Below are 19911 nucleotides of genomic sequence, written 5' to 3' on the forward strand. Positions count from 1 at the left end.
GGGGGATCTTAACATGCACTTATTATGCTCGTGGGCTTGCAAATGACAATTATTAAACGTTAAATTCTACTTTTTTTTTAAATATTAAAAAGAGCAATCCTGAAAATCAACATTTAATGAACTAATTATATGCTAATGAAGCGTATGCTTGTATTGATAAATGTTGCATTTTTGTTATACAAAGGGGAGGCAGTTGATCTTTAGGACGGAGTGAGTTCCTTTCCCGTTACACAGAACCAGACTGTAAAGCCTTTTCCACACGAGACGTCATTCCGTTATCGTTATTAGGGAATTTTATATTTACACGACGAGAACGTGGACTGCCACGTGATACATCCTTTCAAGGCAATGTGACTTACTTTTAAGGCACTACCGGGCACTGCCAGTGCCTTAAATGGACGTCACTTTGCCTTAAAACGATGTCACAAGTGGCAGTCCATGTTCTTGTCGTGTAAATTTAAAAGTCCCTATTACCTACGCTTATCAAGTCTACAAAGGCGTTTTGTGCATGAGCCAATAACCCAACGCAATGCTGCGATAACCATTTCGCATTCACCTTGCTTATGACGTCATTCTGACGCAGGCCTAAGTTAGCAAATGACACATCGTGCGCAACGGGCACAAGCTGGTTTGGCGCAAGGATGCGTTCAAAATCAAGTGTTTCGGAGATAATGAAAACTGTTTGCACCCACCGTTTTTTAGTCTCCCGGAGAATTCGAGTGCTCTATAGACCACCGTCTCCGGTTTAAAAGTCATATCGAATTACCTACTCTAAATTCCCGCCGTGTCCTCCAACATACCGAATCTCATAAAAAAAATCTGTACTCGGTCGATCATTGACTCATACTGACTGTAAATAGAATGTGTTTGTGTAAGAGCGATTTATTCATATTATAAACTGACTTTCAAACCTGCGGCTACTTGGTGCTTATCTGAAGGTTCTGGCATTGAAATGATTTTCGAGGAGATAATTTCTCACAGAATAGTTTTGTTTGTCGAATTTAGAGTCTCGATTATGAACAGCTTCCTGTCTTGCTTGAATCGACATTGCCGGAACCCCTGTCGGTATGAAATGACATATAAGTATGACCCAAGAAACAAATGCTTGAGGCCACATTATTGTTTTTAATTCAATTGAAAGGCAAACAACCGATTTTCATCCTTGATTCAAGTTTAGATTATGCCTCTAAATTTAGCGTCATTTCCAATTTGTAATTGTACCTACGTTTTCTTTTAAAGATTCGAACGACTAGTAAATGACGCGCAGTATGAACAAACATATAATACCAAAATTATACCATTCTGAGATGTTCATGTGTATATACAGATGTGAATCGCACCATGTCAAATTGTGAACGCTATAACGAAATATTACTCCAACCAAGTTGGTTAGCATCAGGAGAGAAAATAAATACTTAATTAGATCAAGTGGTCTCTCTGGAAGATGACGCAACATGATTAAATCGTGGTATTTTCTTCTCTCAAGTTTATTCCATAAAGCAAACTGATTGAAATAAAGAGGCATTATTTCCGCTCTGAACGAAAAAGGATGTTCTTGTATTCCTTTAAAAAATGTCCTTTCAGGCCGTGTAAGGTTTACCTGTTCACATATATATCAGGAGTCCGCGTCTGGGAGGCTGGGAGCGGCTTCACGTATTGCATACCTCAAGGATTTTTTGGATTCACAAAAGCGTCGATTTCCATCTCTCGTGTTTAGATTCATCTTTCATCCCGCATCCATAAAGGCTGTGATGCAACGCGTTGATGGTTGTATCCTCACTGCCGAAATGTGATCAAGGAAAGGTTGCGTTCTGGTACAGGTGAAATAGATAATTATGAGCTTTCTCAAACTTTATTTATGTTAGTGTTGTGTGGAAAAAAAATATTAGCAATATGGTCTAGTTAAGAGTAATGATGAAGTGGCTTGATATTCAAAGTGTAAGTGACAATAGGCAAAAACTTGGGCTACGATCTAATTCATTTCATTCCACATGTCTGCGGAGTACCACATACTATTATCCAAGTGGCATTCAGTGTTTTCCAATGTATGTGATTTTCAGTAAGATTTAATCTATTCGTTATCATTCTAAAACAAATCTATAACGCAGTATAACCACCGCAGAAAAAAGCCGCCGTGATCCTCTTTTGGGTGTTAAAGACGTGTACATGAAAGGCAAAGGCGCGCAACAAAGGTTCTGTACGTATTCAGCGAGCTATGTGGTGTACGATACAAAATCATGAAGCATATTACACTTTACTTCATTATAAAACAAATTAAAAAACCGCCGCGGTTTTGCCACGTCGTGTCTGAAGTATGAACAAAGCTTAATAATTCTAAACCATACAAAAGGCAATCATTATTATGCCCTACAAAATCAAACTCTCCAAACAACTAATAGACAATTTATTTCGAAGTGCTATCATACAATCAGTGCTCATCGTTATCTTTAACAAGTGGTTTCCTCCGGCGCAATATAGGAATGAAGCGCCAATGGCTTTTGTTCATCCAGCAGAAAGAGCGATGGGGGTTGTGCACGAAAGCGTAATGCCACTTGGAATGCGGGTTAAAATAAAGAAACAGTTATAGATTATAAAGCACCTGCCTTGTGATAGACAAATATTGATTGTGATATGATCACTTTTCATCTCGCGCGCAAGGAAGAGATGGCAAAATCGATATTCTCATAATAGATAATATCAATAGCCTCAACACAAGACATTTAGTAGCAACAAAAATATTTTCTTGATACATGAGAATGTTAAAAAGAACTTCACCTCTTTACCTTTTCGATTTCGATTTAAAAACTAAAATATGTATGTTATCATGTATATGTAGCTATGCATCATTTTTCTTTTATTCTATCTCCGATTTGTAACCTTTTATTTTCCCCAAAATAGAGAAGTTCACCTTTTTACCTTTTAGATTTATTGCACATGCAATTTACTTTTATTTGGATATGATATTAAAACAACAATGTCGACGACACCAACAACAACAACAACAACATCAATCTTTTCTTTGTGGAAACTTTTGAACCTTTGTAACCTTATTACAATTTGAAATTATGAACCCTGTTTCATTTTCGTAATTATGGACTCGTCTTTATTTTCTGAATTATAAACCATCGAAATCCAGGACCTTCGGAATAAAAAAAACTTCAAAATAACCCTTTTTAAAATTGACGTACCTTTGCATCATCGGAGCATCGGAATTCTAAGCCGACATATAATTTAGTAAAAAGACGACATGTAACTGATATTTCCTCTGATCGCCCTCCCAGTCCCCTAATGGACGGGAGAGAAAAGCTGTTAAAATCTCGAATAAATGGGTTCTCGTTCAATATTGACACTGAACCAAATCGCTTGTAGTAGAAGTCATTAGAGACCTCTGGAAGAGGCTCGCTTCAACTGCCCCATATCTACATCGCCCTCCCCTTTCTCCCCCGTGACAAAATACTACTAATACTATAGAGTTAGGTGGATAGGTATATTTAATGGTAGGTGAATGCAGGCAACACATCTTACCTTTTTTACAGACTAGAAGCCCTTATTCTGAACTGTCAAACAGTGTTATATTGAATAAATAAGAATAATCGGGTGTTTTCATTTCATAGAAATCATGAATAAATATGTATATGCTTGTAATTCATAACATGACCTATACAAAATAGACAGTTATAAAAAATCAATATGAAATCCGGGAAAAGTCAGGGATTTGTACGCATGGCCTTAAGACCTTTTCCTGAAAATCAATTTCTGTTTCATAAATCAGTATTTTATACAAATCAATTGAGAAAAAACAAATCAAAACTCACACGCGCAACGTGATAGTTTAACAAAAGTACCAAATGTTCCAGTCTACTGTTATCACCTGTCTTGTCAAAACGTGTTGTTTTTTCAATGAATAAAATGACTAAAAAATGAAATATTCATGTGCATGCGCGTTATAAATTAAGCATAACAGATATTTCTAATGAAATTGGCAGAAACATATAGTATCTAAAACCTTTTCCGTCGTATGCATAGGTATCTGTCAGCCTCGGTAGATAAGTGGTAACATCTAGCTTCCCGCCAGGAGCTAAGGTAATCGTGATTTAAGAGGACACTTGCCGGAATGTTTCCCCAACCAATCATTTTACTTCATTGCACAAGAACATCCCCCAGACGCTTCGCGCAGCAGCGCTGTCTGTCGCTTAGAATAAGACGTCAAACTCCACACGATGCCTATATGCATGCAATTCCGATTACTGCGCGGGAAATCGCCTAATAATGTAGCAGTGCGAAAGATGCCGTCGAAGTTGAAAAATTGGAACGCATCGCTCAGCAAGAGTGCATTTACTTGAGAGCCCTCTAATCTGCTGGATGTTATGAATGCCTTTACAATAGGGTTTCCGTGTGACAAAAAAAAACACCGTCTTCGTCATGAAGACACAAACAATTTAAGTGTTCTCCGATGAAAACATATTACGAATAAGCTGTCTTGCTTATCACGTGACTATCATGATGAAATAATTCATCAAAGGTTCCATTTTGGGGAATGAAAATGAAAGAAAGCGTCTTACATGGCAATTCACTTTTTGTACCACTAGAAATGTGTTTGTGTATATGTTTAAATATATTGTACTAAACCTGTGAAGACTAAAACCCATGCGACCGACAATTTCGGTCTTGATAGCAAGCTTTATGAAAGTTTTTTTTTAGTAGACTCTAGAGAACGACGGCCATCGAGGGACTTCTGACAACCTATTTGAGCTATCATCAGGGTTAAAAAAAAAGTGAAATTCTTTGTTTACACTTATCGTGTAGCATGTGTCCCGGATGTGCTTTTTTATTACGCATCTTCATCCTTAAATAATCGTAATATGATAAGTAATGTGTTAACTTATGAACGGCATTGTCCATGTTTAACCTTCAACCTTTAACAAAATTTCCCGTCTCCTTTGTCATTTGTTTTTGCAGGACGAAAGGATGCAGACCCTGAAAGTAAATGTCTGGATGACTTTTGTAAGTATTACTTTCTTTGCCTCTACAACAACATTTACCTCTTTAACAAACATTTCAACCAAATAAATGTTCAACTTAATCTACTTTGATACATTTTCAGATAAAGATTGAGACTACCACATTTTGATTTTTTTTTTTATTGTGTAAATTAAAGTACTCGCCATTATCTCCATGGTGATATATATTGTTTACTGCAGGCTGGAAGTCTGAAACCATCGATAAAGACATCCAATAAGGACGTCAAAACATACATTGAACTTTCCATATCCAACCTGCACATTTTGTGCACCCTTCTCTGAAATAGAGGTATAACGGTGTATCATAAACAAGGATTAATTAGGGTAAACACTGTTTGCGACCTTGGGTTCTCGGGGAGTTGCATCTGCGCTAAAGGCGGCTGTTGGTTTGAATTATTGCATAACTGTAATGGATGCCAAATCACCATGAAAGTAACATTATAAATCATTTATCTAATATGCGTATTCAAAGAATCCAAGTCTATGTTTTCTTTCTATTTGTCATGTACAATCATTTATTTTAGCTTACCTGAACAAACTTCTTCTCTTCTTGTATTAACCTCGGTTTGGGGGGATTCTCTTTGTTAATGTTGGAAGTGTTTAAGATGACGAGGAGTCAATGGAAGTAAATAAAGATGGAACAAACGGCAAAGGGGAAAACTTGCAGACGAGGGAATTGTGTGAACTCTGCTTCTCACCCAAGAAAAACCTACGAAGAGAGTATCCTTCATACAAAGTATGAAAGCTGAGCTGTGGGAAGATGCCTGTTCAATCCCATAGTATTAAAATTCACCTGTTTCCAACGTGACAGCGACACATCACTCTTGCAATTTTGCTCTTATCATTTTGTGTGCTCTTGTCGAGGCAGAATCCCGTCTTTTTTCAGAAGCGCAGCTACGGAGGCAATCAGACGACACGTTACCCTAGATACTTCAGCCACATCCAACCTTTTCGCGCTTAAAAAGAAACCAGTCGGATCGAGTAGCCAAATTTGCCTTATTGATCCGTTATTGGAGGCGTGAAGCCTGTAAGGGATATCAAGCCTCCGGAAACATAATGGTGAAGTGCTTTTATTTTGAAGTTCATTTTTTGTGTGGACGAGTTCCTGAGGGTCCGACATGTCTTCTTGTAACGTAAACCAAAGTATCTTGTCAGCTAATAAACAGTGGTTCAACCTTGGGGTATTTAGAGTATCATCTAAACCCCTTTCGAAGAAAATGTATCGTGGGATAGAACGGGGAATTGATACAGAGTCCTGGACAGAATATGTTGTCAATGTACCATGTTCACTCGGCTCTAAACCACTATCCCATCACCTCTTTTCTATTTGCTGACGACTTTTATGACGAAAGCAAATATCACATACGGTATTTTGGTGCAAATATACATTTCTGAAGCATTTCCGTAATTACTATCACCCCGATGCGAATATAGATTACCCTTTTCTCGCAAGGACAACGGCGTAATAACATTTGTGGTGTATGCCAATCAAGAACATGGATCAATGCATACACCATAAACGTTATTACCCTTTTCTCGCAAGGACAACGGCGTAATAACGTTTGTGGTGTATGCATTTATCCATGTTCTTGATTGGCATGGGGTTCCTTATTAGGCAAAGGGAGCTGCAAACTTTTTTGAAATCATTATTGGTTATCTTATAATGTCTCTTTTCTTGTTTTTTCAGTTAATTTCCTAGGTGAATTGTTTTTAAAGTAAATCATTAGATTTCAAGGATGTTTATTTTATTCCAAAGTCACATTATTTATTCATCATAAATTACAAGCACATTAGACTGATTAGCTTAAAGGGGGTTCGGTTTTGTCGTAAAATTACAGTCAATTGCGGGTTCAACCTTCTCCTGGTATGACAATATTTTCTTACTTTTCCTCAGTAGCACATCCTCAAGACAATTTTTACAATGAGAGCTTTAGCAAAAGTCATTAAAACAATAAATCCATTAAAGCTCCCTAAAGTCTATAACCACCTGACCATCGTCATTGTGACGAGTTTTTTTTTACACACAAACACACATACAGGTAAAACGTGCCAACTAGGGATATTTATCTTTAACTATCTTTTACTTTGACATTGGGGATATTGGAATTTGAGGTGTTTTTAGAAAGATTCTTTTTATTTGAATCCCCAGTTGGAAGTTATGTATTCGTATGATTATCCCCGTTTCACACTATAAACCCACACACACACGCACACACACACATACAACACACACACATACACACCTCGTCTGTACAACTTTTCCGGTCAACATTATCTAGTTGATTGACTACCCAAGGAAATGATGGAAGCACTGTGGTGTATCTGTAAAGGATTCCGACTCCTGTATCAGGTGTCTTGGGTTCGAACTTCGAAGCTTGCTCGGTGATTACATCCTTGGATGAGGTGTTCCGTCTCTCAAGCCAGGTGTATTAAATGGAAACCTTGTAACGCTTGGGTATTATTAATAGTATGGTCCTCGTATTTGTGGCTACCCTCGGTAAAAAGACCATAATTAACAAGACCATAATTAACTACTCTAAGTCCATGAATTAGTCCATGATTCTCTTTCCATTGTTGTCTCTATAAGCAGGCACTGGCTATCAGGTATGAGCATCACGAGCAATGCAAGTCATATGTGTGACACTTCATACACATTCTAGGTTTTTTTACCATCGTGAATGTGTTTGAATCATTTTGTAGAATAGTGGTTCCTCTATGTTAATGATTATCATCGCATCCATTAAAGGGCCTCTTCAGTCATTAAGGCTCTTTCGCTTTATAAAGAATGTATTAGAAGCGTATTTTCAGATTTCCTAGAATCACACACAATTAAAGAAATAGGCCTACACGCTTAGATTTGCTCCGTAGAAGCACATACACCTGAAGGAATAAGATCTAATCTTTCTAAATTTTCGACTCTCACATCATGCGCCCTTTAGATGCACTTTTTAGATTCAATGATTGCACCTTTTTTGTAGTCATGTTTAGTTAAGGGTGCAAATTTGAACATTTATTTTCTAGTGTCTAAGGCGAACATTACAACCAATGTCTGAACTAACAAAATAATAGGTAAGCAGGTTCTATATATCGAGTCCCTGATAACTCTTGTCGAATCAATGAGGCACGCTGTACCTTTAACTTGTTGTTTCTTGCATTTCCTTAGCAGACCAATGCCTAACTTTAAGTTATGCTCTTGAGTAAAATGTGTATGAAATCTGGTAGACATTCTTCCCTTTCTAATCTGCAGAATAAATACCTTGAGTATAAGTACTTTGTGTGTTACCCTGCATGAAATACGGTAGGGTTGTAGGATGGGAGGTTTTATTTTCCAATCTCGCTGTATCCCTCTCTGCACCGAGACCAAGTGCTGAGCGTGTAACCCTGTACACCATTAGACAGGTTTGTTGCCCGGCTAATATTCTATCGGGAAACCCTCCGTTGTACCCCTACTGGAGTCTCCAGGTACCGAACTGGCATTCGTGAGCGTGCTAGAGTGTTTAGTCTTGACCTCTTTTGGTCCACAACTTGTGGTCCTCTTTCCGACACTCGAAACCCTGGTTAACATTCTCACCGCTTCATCACCAAAACGCAGAGCTTGGAAACAGGCATGCATGTGTGAACCGACGAAACGCCTACTCTTCATGATTATGTCGCCGAAATGCGTTGTCACACCCCTCAAAGCCTTGACATGTTCAGAAGATCCTGTAAAAAGCTGTCTTCCACTCGACCACTGCGGCACGGACCTTGGTTTTATGATAAATATTGTTGCCCGTGACATATTCCTTGCATTTTTTCCAAAGGGTAAACCATCTCCGGTAATATTCCGATTGACACATAGCTGTGGTTGGAAAACTGCGGTGTGGCACTTTGTGGAAAATTCAGTATTAAGACTTCCAGAATTGAGTTTCTATTAGCGTCTTTGTTTTAAATGTCAAGGGATCAAGTACAATAATGTAGTATGTTTAAAGATAAACTTGAGTTCTGATAATGAAAGAAAATAAATTCCAACAGAATCCAGCAAAATTTACACTGAATGTTCAAGATTTCTAATAAATGACATGTGCCAAACGATTTCGGTAGAACATGTATAAGGGCTAAAAAGTAATGAGCATAGAAAGATTAGGAAATCAAGGAAGGTAGGCCCGACACCATGTGCTTATTAACACAAGTCACCTTGTGCAAATGAGAGTGTTTTTTTTAATTTCATTGAAGATGATTTCCAGCATGTTTTAGTGAGATTGTTTTTATTCTACTGGTTCACACAGTCACTCTACTGCAGGATAATAATCCAGAATGAATTATAACCATGTTCTCTCGACATACGATGCCCATACCAGAGCTCAATATTAGCTTGAAGTCGTAGAGAGAACAGTAGTTGAGAAATTAGTCCGCAACCGTAAAAGGGGTTTACTGACCTTTAATATTGTATTCGTTATTCGGAGAGATAAAGATGAATGACTGTTCAAGAAAGTATAAGTACCTTATTAACATTTTAACAATGCTTGTCCGTTTCCTCCTAATGTACTCTTAATGTAAATATTTTCAATATACAATTCTCCTTTTAACAGCGACCTTTTGGTGAACATTAAATATTCATCGAGCATCAACATTACGAAGGATACTGTTCGATACGTCAAGAACATGCTCCTCGACGATCGCAAACCTTCTGTAAAACGACAAAATGTAATAGTTTGCATAAGGGTTTGAGTTGCAAGATTTGAATATATAACGAGAAATTTTTGAGACATTTAAAAAGGACGAGCTGATTTCGCGAATCTCGTAAACACAATTTTGTTTACCCCATCTCCGAACTAAAAAAATATATTACCCATAGGTGTGGGGGGGGGGGGGGGGGGGTAAGGCAGCCTGTGAGAACTTTGAAAATGCACTAGATTCCTATACGTGAATAGCGACGTAATACAATGTGATTTTGTTATTGTCTTCTCCAGTATATTTTCAACATAAATTACATTGTTACTATTAAAACCCGTGATTCCCTGCTTTTCTCGCTCGCAATATTTAGATACGGAAAAGTATTTGGGCTGAACAAGACATTGCGTCCGTGCAACATTGGTCTCATGCAAATTTGACATGTTTGTGTTTTTGTTTTTGTTTTTGTTTTTTTGTTTTTTTGTACTCTAGAATTGGAAAGATGAGTTCATGATGTGGGACCCTGCAGTGTATGGCAACATTACAGACTTGAAGATCGCATCGGAACTAGTATGGATGCCTGATGTAGTCCTTTACAACAAGTAAGCACTATTATTATTATTATTATTATTATTATTATTATTATTATTATTATTATTATTATTATCATTATTGATTTTATTGATATAATTATTATTATCATTACTTATATTATTATATTATAAATTTCATTAATATTATTATTATTAATAATAATATTATTATTAATATTGTTATTAGTAGTAGTAGTATCTTTATGATCATTATCATAAGTAGTAGTATTAGTAGTAGTAGTAGTAGTAGTAGTAGTAGTAGTAGTAGTAGTAATTATTTCCCTTCATTCTAGCTACCTGATAATATGCAACTCACCTGTACAAGATCGATGATTAAATGAATTGAAAGAAATGGAGTAAAAGTAGACATTCATTGACATTACAAGTATGGCCAACTAATTTATCACTTTAAACCAGGAAGCTTGTATATGACACTCGTATAAGTCTTACGTAAACTGCGTATTGGACAATCAAAATATTGATACAAATACAAAAAAAAACACCTGTCATGATTTTGGATAAACGAGCTCCGTAGGAATTTTAGCTTATGACGTCACATCATTGATCAATCCTATGTATTAAAGCAGACACCGACCTATAACTAATAAAAAACATTTTAGTGCAACTATTTCTCGATTATAAGAGTTTGATTGATTTTAAACATGAATGTTTTTCACACCATTTTACAAGGGAAGTGATTATGATGACAATAGTCGTTTGTTTGGAAACATTCACATCAAGGATATATTATCGATTTAAAAAACGCTGGAAAACCCGTCGAACAGTAGAATAAACGATGTTCGTTCCGGATTGAAATGCTGCACATGTTTGGGGTGTGAAGTTGAATGTACAATGGCGTCTTCCTTACTTAGTGAAGCTTAAACCTATTCATTTATTTTTTGTTGTATAACGCTGCATTTTTCATCAATGTAAAACCATGTCCAAAATGTAGAGTGATGCAACAGATCTAACAGTTACCATGACACTGGTGAGAAAAATGCGTGAAGAAGAAGAGACGACGAAATAGGCTCTGAAAGTGTTAAGGGACATCGCCTCCCAATGCTAATTCGGTCCCTTGAGTAACGTCACAAATCTCGACACTCTTTAAGTACATAATTGGGGCTGTATTTTACTGTTTCAAAAATGAAAACAATCGTTATTTGTTATTTGCAGTGTTTTTTGTTGCAATTATAGACTGCTATGAAACATTTTTTTTCTTCATTTTGATGTTGGCCCCTAAACGCTCGCCCACTCGTTCCGTGGATTATTATGAAAAGAAAAATACGTTCATTCAGGATTTGTATAATATTCTCCTGTGGGGTTTAAAGGAATTCATTCCTGCCAGGTACCCATTTACATTACCTGGGTCGACAGGATGTACTTGCATATCAATACACAAAAAAGATGTATATGTTCATAAGTAAGAGACACGGACGAGCTGTACAATATGTACATTATTTGATTTATTGAACAATACAAGAAAACTATCAAACTATGAACTTGAAATGAAAACAAAATCAAGCATGTATCTCTCACATTTCTTAAGTGCAATGTACGTAGCACCTTTTGGAACAGAACCAAAATTAATCAACCATTTGTCAGTAGAGAAACAAGATTGCATAATTTGTTTTGTCTGTGTTAAATTCATATAGCGTAAATACATTACTGACCGGATACGGTAACATATGGCAAGATGTACCACCGTCACTAATGCAAAATAGTAAAATACAGGAAAAGAGGGGGTAGATAAGCTTAGTCCATTTCTTCCTCCCTTGGTCCCCTCACAAATGATGATTTGCTTGGACACCATCACACCTTCCAATTCCACATGGTTGTTTATTCTATCACACCGCTGATGTGATATGTTACAGAACATTGAACAAACATCGGCGTTGCCTTGGGTTAATCATTTTATCCTGCAGATGAAGACGTGTGGTTTGTGAGGACCCCTCATATCACCTTCCCCGAAACAGTTAAATAATTCATCTGTCGAGAGGCCTTACAAAAAAAATATACTACGGTCTAAGGGAATATTCTGAAGTTAAGATTCCAAATCACAAATTTGGTATCACTAATAACATCGTCAATCGGTTTACTGAAACGTGATTAAAAAAATCTCTGCCATAATCCAAAAAGTAAAGGGAGAAGGACAGGTCTGCGACTTTGGTTTACAAATATGGAAGAAAGTAAATGTCACTTTGATTAGGAAAATATGTAAACTATTAACATAATATCTTTGACAGAATTACATATCATAACCTGATATTCCCATTTTCCTCACTCTTTGAAAAATATAATACATTGCCTAATTATTAAAAACAATATGGCAGTTTGAGAATTGGACTAGATAAAGTATATAATAAATGACCTAACCTTAGGTAATTTAAGTGGCATACAACTACACCAATTGTCGGCGAATATTAAAATTAGCAAGTTTGTAATCATCACATTTTTCGAATCACCTGAAACGTTAATGGAGGCTTACATTACATTTGGAAAAGGACGTTTCGTGATGAACGGATGGATTGAAAAGAATGAAGAGGGGTTTGTATGTATTTTTAATAGACGTTACCACTGTCCCTGTAAATATTAACCGATATGTATATCTAGGTAGGAATAAACTATTTCATCATTAAACATTGATTGTCATACTACATGTTAATTTAAATCCTCATCTTTAGAATAGGGTATTTCAAATGGTTAGTGTCGTTCATAATTGATTTGGGTGGGAATTCATTTATGATTTTAAACATATTTATACAGGATAACAATGTTAGCCAAAGCTGTTTATCACATTGGTCGTTTATATGCATGGTAACATACAAAATACCAATGAAATAAGGTAAAACATTCAATATATTAAAGGGATATTAAATAATATGACATTGTATGATATATTCAACGACTAGAGACATGGATGCAAATTTAAAGATTTACCAAGAATCACAAAATGATATTATCGAACGATTTGAAAAACAGAAAGACAAAATTAAACTTCACCGGAAATGTAATTAACCCTTTTACTAGAAAAATAGAATCAGAATCTCACCCAGCGGACTCATAGGAAACGAAACACAACACACCCATTAATCATCAACACATCTGAACTATCAGTCACAGAAGCAATAACAGCACTCAGCAACGAATCCCAACGAAACTAAATGATTAATTAACAACATTCACATTTTAAATACATTTTCGGTGACGAATGTCGCTTCCGATGCTCAATTTAATTTTACAGACCGCGAGATGTATAAATATCATTGAGTGGACTTCAGATAGTAAATATTACGTCCAACATTTAGAAGGCTGTGTTGAAATATTGTCAACATTCATCAAATTATCAAATTATCAAATTATACCTATCCCCCCAAAAGAAAATTATTTAGGCGTTTTCCGTTTTTAATGGAAACGATAGACATTACCTTATGAAATCATTATTTTTAGCCTCGTGATTCTTTATTAATGCAGTGACCGTAGTGACGGAAATCTAATTCTAAATTCAGAAAATTTTATACCGATTTCGTATGGTAGAATATTTATGATATATACATGTAAAGTATTGTCTATATTACCTTATCCATTTACGTATTCGTTTGATCAACATCAAACATTTTAATTCTGGCAATAACCCGCTACATTTATTTCAGGGATCCGTCTTGGATTCTTTTCAATAGGTTTTTCTGATGAAAAATTAGGGTTTAATGGCCTCTTTCGTCTGCAAACCAACCGTCCCCCACCCGTGAAATGTTCTTTATATGCCGGCGTCGGAAGTACTGGGAAGACAAATCGATCATGGTATCTGGATGCCTTATTACACTTAACGCTACACGGGGAGAAAATTTGTGGGGGAGCCCCAAAGCTTGCATACTAAAATCCCTCCAGAATGATGGATTGGAAGATTGTTCTCGATCAAATTTTGGGATATGTCGAGGTTTCTAAATGTCACCATTAACAGAGAGATGTGATTAATCACCATTCTCGCTCTATGTCTTCCTTCTTTCCTTATGTTTTTTTTTTGGTTTATCCTTCCTATGATTAATATTTATTTCCTGGAGTAATCATGGTAATGAGGGTAGGATTTTATTTTCGTGGAAGCGTAGGCCCCTCCTGAAACGCATATTGCTTTACATTTCATACTGCCTAATTATGAGCTATCTGCCGTGCGCTAATAATGGTAAACACTAGGGCTTTGTTTGATATGATATAGGCAGATAAGTATTAAAAAAAAAAAAAACAGGAGACGATATTGCTACTATAATAGTATTTTTGAGGGCATATTTATTCAACCACTAACTGCATGACAGTATAAGAAAGCTATGCCTTCGAAGTCCGATTAATTCTTGATTCGTGACATCTTCTGAACGTTGCTGGGGGAATGTTACTGGTGTATTGAGCCTGAACAGAAAACTTAACATTCAGGAAGCCAAAGTATTTATGTTTCCTCAGAATGATTACACAAAATGGGGTAGCAATTTCGATTTTTATTTTCACCATGATATGATGTTCACGTTCACGATATTTTCTCAAAACGTTAAAGATGCCAGGATTCAACTTCTTACGATATTAGAACCATGATGAAACTGAAGAAAAGAAATCGATGTTGCCTAAAGCTATACATTGACGTCGGATCCATTAGGTCGGTGCATAATGTTTGGAAGTGTTTATTACATTGATGATTATGATAATCAATCCCCACTGTCAATACACAACGCTTTGCCTTATTTGACAAATATGCATAGAAATAGTTAAGAAAGTATATACCGACTTTCATGCTATGTTTTTCAATCATCATCCTGCATATGGGTTTCCGTATTTGAGCTTTGTCTTTACGTAAGAAAGACCATTACCATTTCAAATGTACATTGGACATTCGGAAGAAGCGAAAGGCTAAGTTAGAGAAGTTAACAAAAAAATTGACAATGTCAAAACCTCTTGAATATGGATTGGTTCCTATTATTACAAAATCAATCATCATGGGTAACTTCTAGACAGCTTTTTCACTGGTTCTCATGATTATCATTAAATCATCAATTTAATTTTTGCTGGGATTCGGACACGGCCATCAAGGATATATCAACTACTGAAGAATGTTCGCAATTTATCTCATGTCTATTTACAAAGATGACCACATACGGCAATTCAAGAAACCAATAAGAAATGTTAATAAAAAAAAAGCAAGACAGAATGTGTTAAGTGGTCAAGTCATGCATATGGTCGCCCAAGTGGTGTTAGTTTTCTCACTTCCCCTCTTTTGTAGGATCTCCGATTCCCTTCTCCGGGGCTGGTTGTAGACCCTGGTGCCACATGTATGGAATGCATGATAATAACCATATGGTTCATTTCGATTCTGGTCACGATTTGGGAACATTCGTGACTTCTCCAATGCGTCCCCCTAGCCAGATGTTGAGACGTTTAGTGATATCAGAATGGAGTGGCCCAATGATATCGATGACACCCTATCATAATCAAAAAGGACTTCATTCTCCGTCTGCAAATAATCTGTCCTCGACTGTGCGTGCGTGCGTGCGTGCGTGAGTGGGTGCGTGTGGGAGAGGAAATATGTTGAGCAGTATGGCGTAATGTGTACCCGATGCCGAGTTTTCACTTTCATTACAACACTAGAGTACATTATTAGTAACATAATAAATTCGGAGTTGAAATCAAGTGATCAAAATTAGACAGGAAAAATGACAACTTCGCTCTCCGATTGTGCGTGTGTGGGTACGATGGGAGAGCTAGTAGTATGACTCGATTTGTATTCGATAATAGGTTTTCGATGACGCTTCTTATATTAATTGAGTGTTTAGAATCGGTAGCAGAACGTCCTACTTTCAAATTTCATATTACAAAAGAACATGAATTTTTTCAAACATAACTCTGTGAGCGTGCGTGTGTGTTTGACAGCATGCTGTTTAGTGCGTTCGATAATGATTTAAAAAAAATTAAAACAGCAGTTTTAATTGGTAGCTAAATATCTAAAGAACGAAAATGAAATTAGGAAGTGACATGAAAGAGTAAAAATTACCTATTTGGATCAAGGTTAGAGAGACCTACAATGGTATCATTGTGACCAATTCTTTCTTCTTCCGTTTATCACGTTCTGGGCATGATTTCATTACCTTGGAATTTCTTCTGTGGGTGTTGTTGTGACACTTGAAAATACGATGTTATTGTGGTTCAGGAAATTACAGTTACAATTACAGTGAGAAAAGGTTTGATATAAGTGCCATCAAACCTGACTGATGGCACGTGTTGGCACATAATTCGGCTGATAAAATAAGGCGAGGAATTGCTAGACCCTTGACTCCTGTACAATGGTTCTACATAACAAAATATGATCAAAAAAGATAGCGAGGCGTGGTAATATTTCGGAAATCTACTACATAAGGTCATTCTGAATAAATTAAGTTGTTATAAAACACAATCCTGGGTTCTTTCAAAGTAGTAAGTATAATTATGAAAAATAAAGATGACATTCGCACCACATACACTCCAACCAAAGCTAAAGGGAAAATAAAAATTGTGTTTCTGATCCAGGTATATCCTCTTTTTCTTTCTTTTCACTTTGCCTCATAGCTCAGCTACCACCTCCTAAACATTGTCGAATCATTTAAGAATCGTCAACGAAAGCTGTGGGTGTGTGTGTGGGGGGGGGGGAGGGGATGGGAATGAATATCTTGTAATTCAATTCAGGAAAAACCTTGTGAATATTGTCATTTCAGATTCTCACTTAAATGTTGTTGTTTTTTGTTTAAATAGCGCCGCCAACGAGTACAAGGATTTCATGAAAGATGAGATCGTGGTGATCACCAACGAGGGCCAAGTCAACTGGGCAGCTCCTAAGATCATCTCCAGCTACTGTTCCATCAACGTCAATACCTTCCCGTTCGACGAGCAGCAATGCCCTATGAAATTCGGTCCCTGGCAACATGAAGGGAAGGAACTGAGGATTTGGGGCGGAGGTAGTGGTAATAATCAAACCCATCATCATTGCTACTCATTCATTCCGCTTCATAGAGTGTCCATTTCTATCAACTCGGCCATCCATCACTTCAATAGTTGTGGTGGTTTCTTGTCTTCAAGTCAGGTTTATTTTTGTCAGTGGACGGTTCGGGCGCTATAGGTGACCCGCTTTTTTAGTATGTCTTTTTCTGTTCGATGAATTTTACATGAAATTGCTAAAAGGCCAGTCTCGATGTTTTTCTTATTTTTTATATAATTATATTACCTTATCTGTTTATATTTTTACAAAAATCGAAATATCAAAAAATTGAATTGTTAATATATGTAGATCAAAGTGGTAATAATTTTTTTTTAAATAAATAATTTCTTTGCTAATACAAAATGAAGAGGGTTGATGAAAATGGAAGCCTTTATTGATTATATATTCAGCACGCAAAATCAGTCACAGCGAACTAGATGTATACGTCATCCTTTCAAACTTTAATAGACATTCAGTAATGTGTGTAAATTGTCATATCAATCGCTCATTCTGTAGAGTATATTTCATTCATATATTCATACATTAATACATGATAACCTTTACCATGCTTCACTTCTGTGAAAAGTATATATACTAACAAATGTGCTTTCAAATAATTGTTAATGACCTGGTCATTGTGCAAAATCTCGGCACAAGCAGCTCATAATGTGAAATCCATTTCATACATACATACTTACATACGACATTATCTTTTTTATTTTGCAAATTCGAATGTTCCACGTCACAATGTATTCCATTCCACATGCATACCATTGTTCGATGTACCATATATTTACATTCATGCAATTGAATTTTGTTTTAAAGTCAGTTGGTAACATTGTCCATATTGGAAAAAATTATTTAGGACATACTAAATCCATGACTGCTGCGTTCATGGAAACAAGTGAAGATTGTTTTATAGAAACCTATCACTTCTTTGAAAGATCAAGATATTCGTAATAGAAATCGGGAACCCATCGCCTTGTTACGGGATTCAGCATATAGTATCCCAGACCAATGCCTGTACTACTTTGCTCACCGCTTCTAAGTCTCCTTTGTTTATAGCCTCCAACTTCGGGCATAAACTATCGTGTTTACTTTTTAAGGGAATTTACCCTCATATCTCCGTATATTTTCAAATACTCGCGTCTGAAAAGTTTCTTTTGTCTAAAACAAACGAAATGATAACATTTTCTTTCAAACGGTTCACGTCTATTTTTTGTCACATTCTAGAATGTTACCAGATGGCTTAAATACCTGTGTCGATGTGAGTTTCTTGTCGAATTTGAAATTGTAAATTGTGTATGTTCACAGTTCAAGATCAGAAGCATTCATATTCATATGTACTGCTATGTGGTTATGAAAATCCTTTTTTCTTTTTCAATACCAGTTAAAACTTTCTAAATAAGATATCATGTTAATGCTCATCGGTCATTCATTATAATGGACTCGGACTGAAGTAGGTGACATTGACGAAAATTAAGAAGCACATGGAATATTGCAACGGCAATAATAGTTAACAGGCAAACAACAAAATTGTCATGACGTCAGCTTTTAGAGGGGGCCAAATGTTGAGTACGATAAAATGGAATGACCTTCTTTCTTGTCATTGATAGGAATTCACCTTTTTTTCTTCTCACCTCCATCCTCTCAGTAATATGGGCCTTTAATTTGCATGACTCAAGTCCCCTCCACAAACACGCCACCAGTGTCGCAGCCAATTTTGGCGTCGTGCCTATGTTGAATCACCTGCAAGAAGTGCGTTCCAAAGGGTGAATTAGGCAAGAGATTTGGGGAGTACTTTATCGCCTCTATTCTACCAGAAGGTGTTCTTTTGCTCTCTCTCTCTCTCTCTCTCTCTCTCTCTCTCTCTCTCTCTCTCGCTTTCAGTCTCTCCTCTTTCTGTCTGTCTTCCTCTGTCTGTCTCCTTCTCACTCTCCCACTCTGTCTCTCGCGGGCGCTCTTTCTTACTTTCTCTCTCACTCTCCTATCTCTCTATTTCTCGACCCCTCTCACTCTAACCTCTTTATGTCTCTCTCTCTCTCTCTCTCCCATTTTGTATATATATATGTGTCTTCTCTATTTATCTACCTCTATTTTTCTCTGATTAGGTGGTAAGGTGTGTGTTGTGCCTTTTTATCTGTGCCACTACTTGCTCTAGATTCAAAATTTACACCTCCATACAGTTGTTTGTGATGAAATGCCTACATGTTCTTTCAAACTTGCAGGTCTCCCTAAAATTCCCCAGAATGGAAAAAAGGGTACAATTCAACCAACAGGGATTACTTTCCCGCCTCTATCTTCTACTAGGTGTTTTCATTTAATTCTGTCTCTCTGTATGTCCGTCTGTCTCAGACTCTCTCCTTTTTTATTTCTCTCTCTCTCTCTTTCTTTGTATCATTATCCCTACAATATATGCAATTTTACATTTAACATTTTAGATAGTAGGTCTTCCTTACTATCGAGTACACCTTCTGTTTTCTGGTTCGTTGTCCCTGTTCTCACCTTTTCCCCCTTCCGACCTCTCTCACCAAACTTGGCTTATTGAACTGTATTCTCGCTCCTTGCGTTTGGGATGTTTTAAGGTTGATTTAGATTACTCCTTCCCGCAAACGCACATCCACATTGACGTACATGTACGCACAAACACACACACCTGCAT

General features: G+C 36.6%; 1 protein-coding gene across 1 annotated transcript in view; it reads left to right on the forward strand.

The window, feature by feature from the left end:
* The window catches only part of LOC575288 (neuronal acetylcholine receptor subunit alpha-9-like), a 41136-nt gene that overhangs the window by 14442 nt on the left and 6783 nt on the right, over positions 1-19911 (forward strand). The window contains exons 2-4 of the mRNA XM_030985896.1: positions 4960-5004; positions 10164-10273; positions 17027-17235. Of these exons, the coding sequence (XP_030841756.1) occupies positions 4960-5004; positions 10164-10273; positions 17027-17235 (364 nt within the window). The remainder of the gene's footprint in view (positions 1-4959; positions 5005-10163; positions 10274-17026; positions 17236-19911) is intronic.

This window comes from Strongylocentrotus purpuratus, unplaced genomic scaffold, assembly GCF_000002235.5.
Source record: "Strongylocentrotus purpuratus isolate Spur 01 unplaced genomic scaffold, Spur_5.0 spur5_scaffold_15, whole genome shotgun sequence".
NCBI lineage: Eukaryota > Metazoa > Echinodermata > Echinoidea > Camarodonta > Strongylocentrotidae > Strongylocentrotus > Strongylocentrotus purpuratus.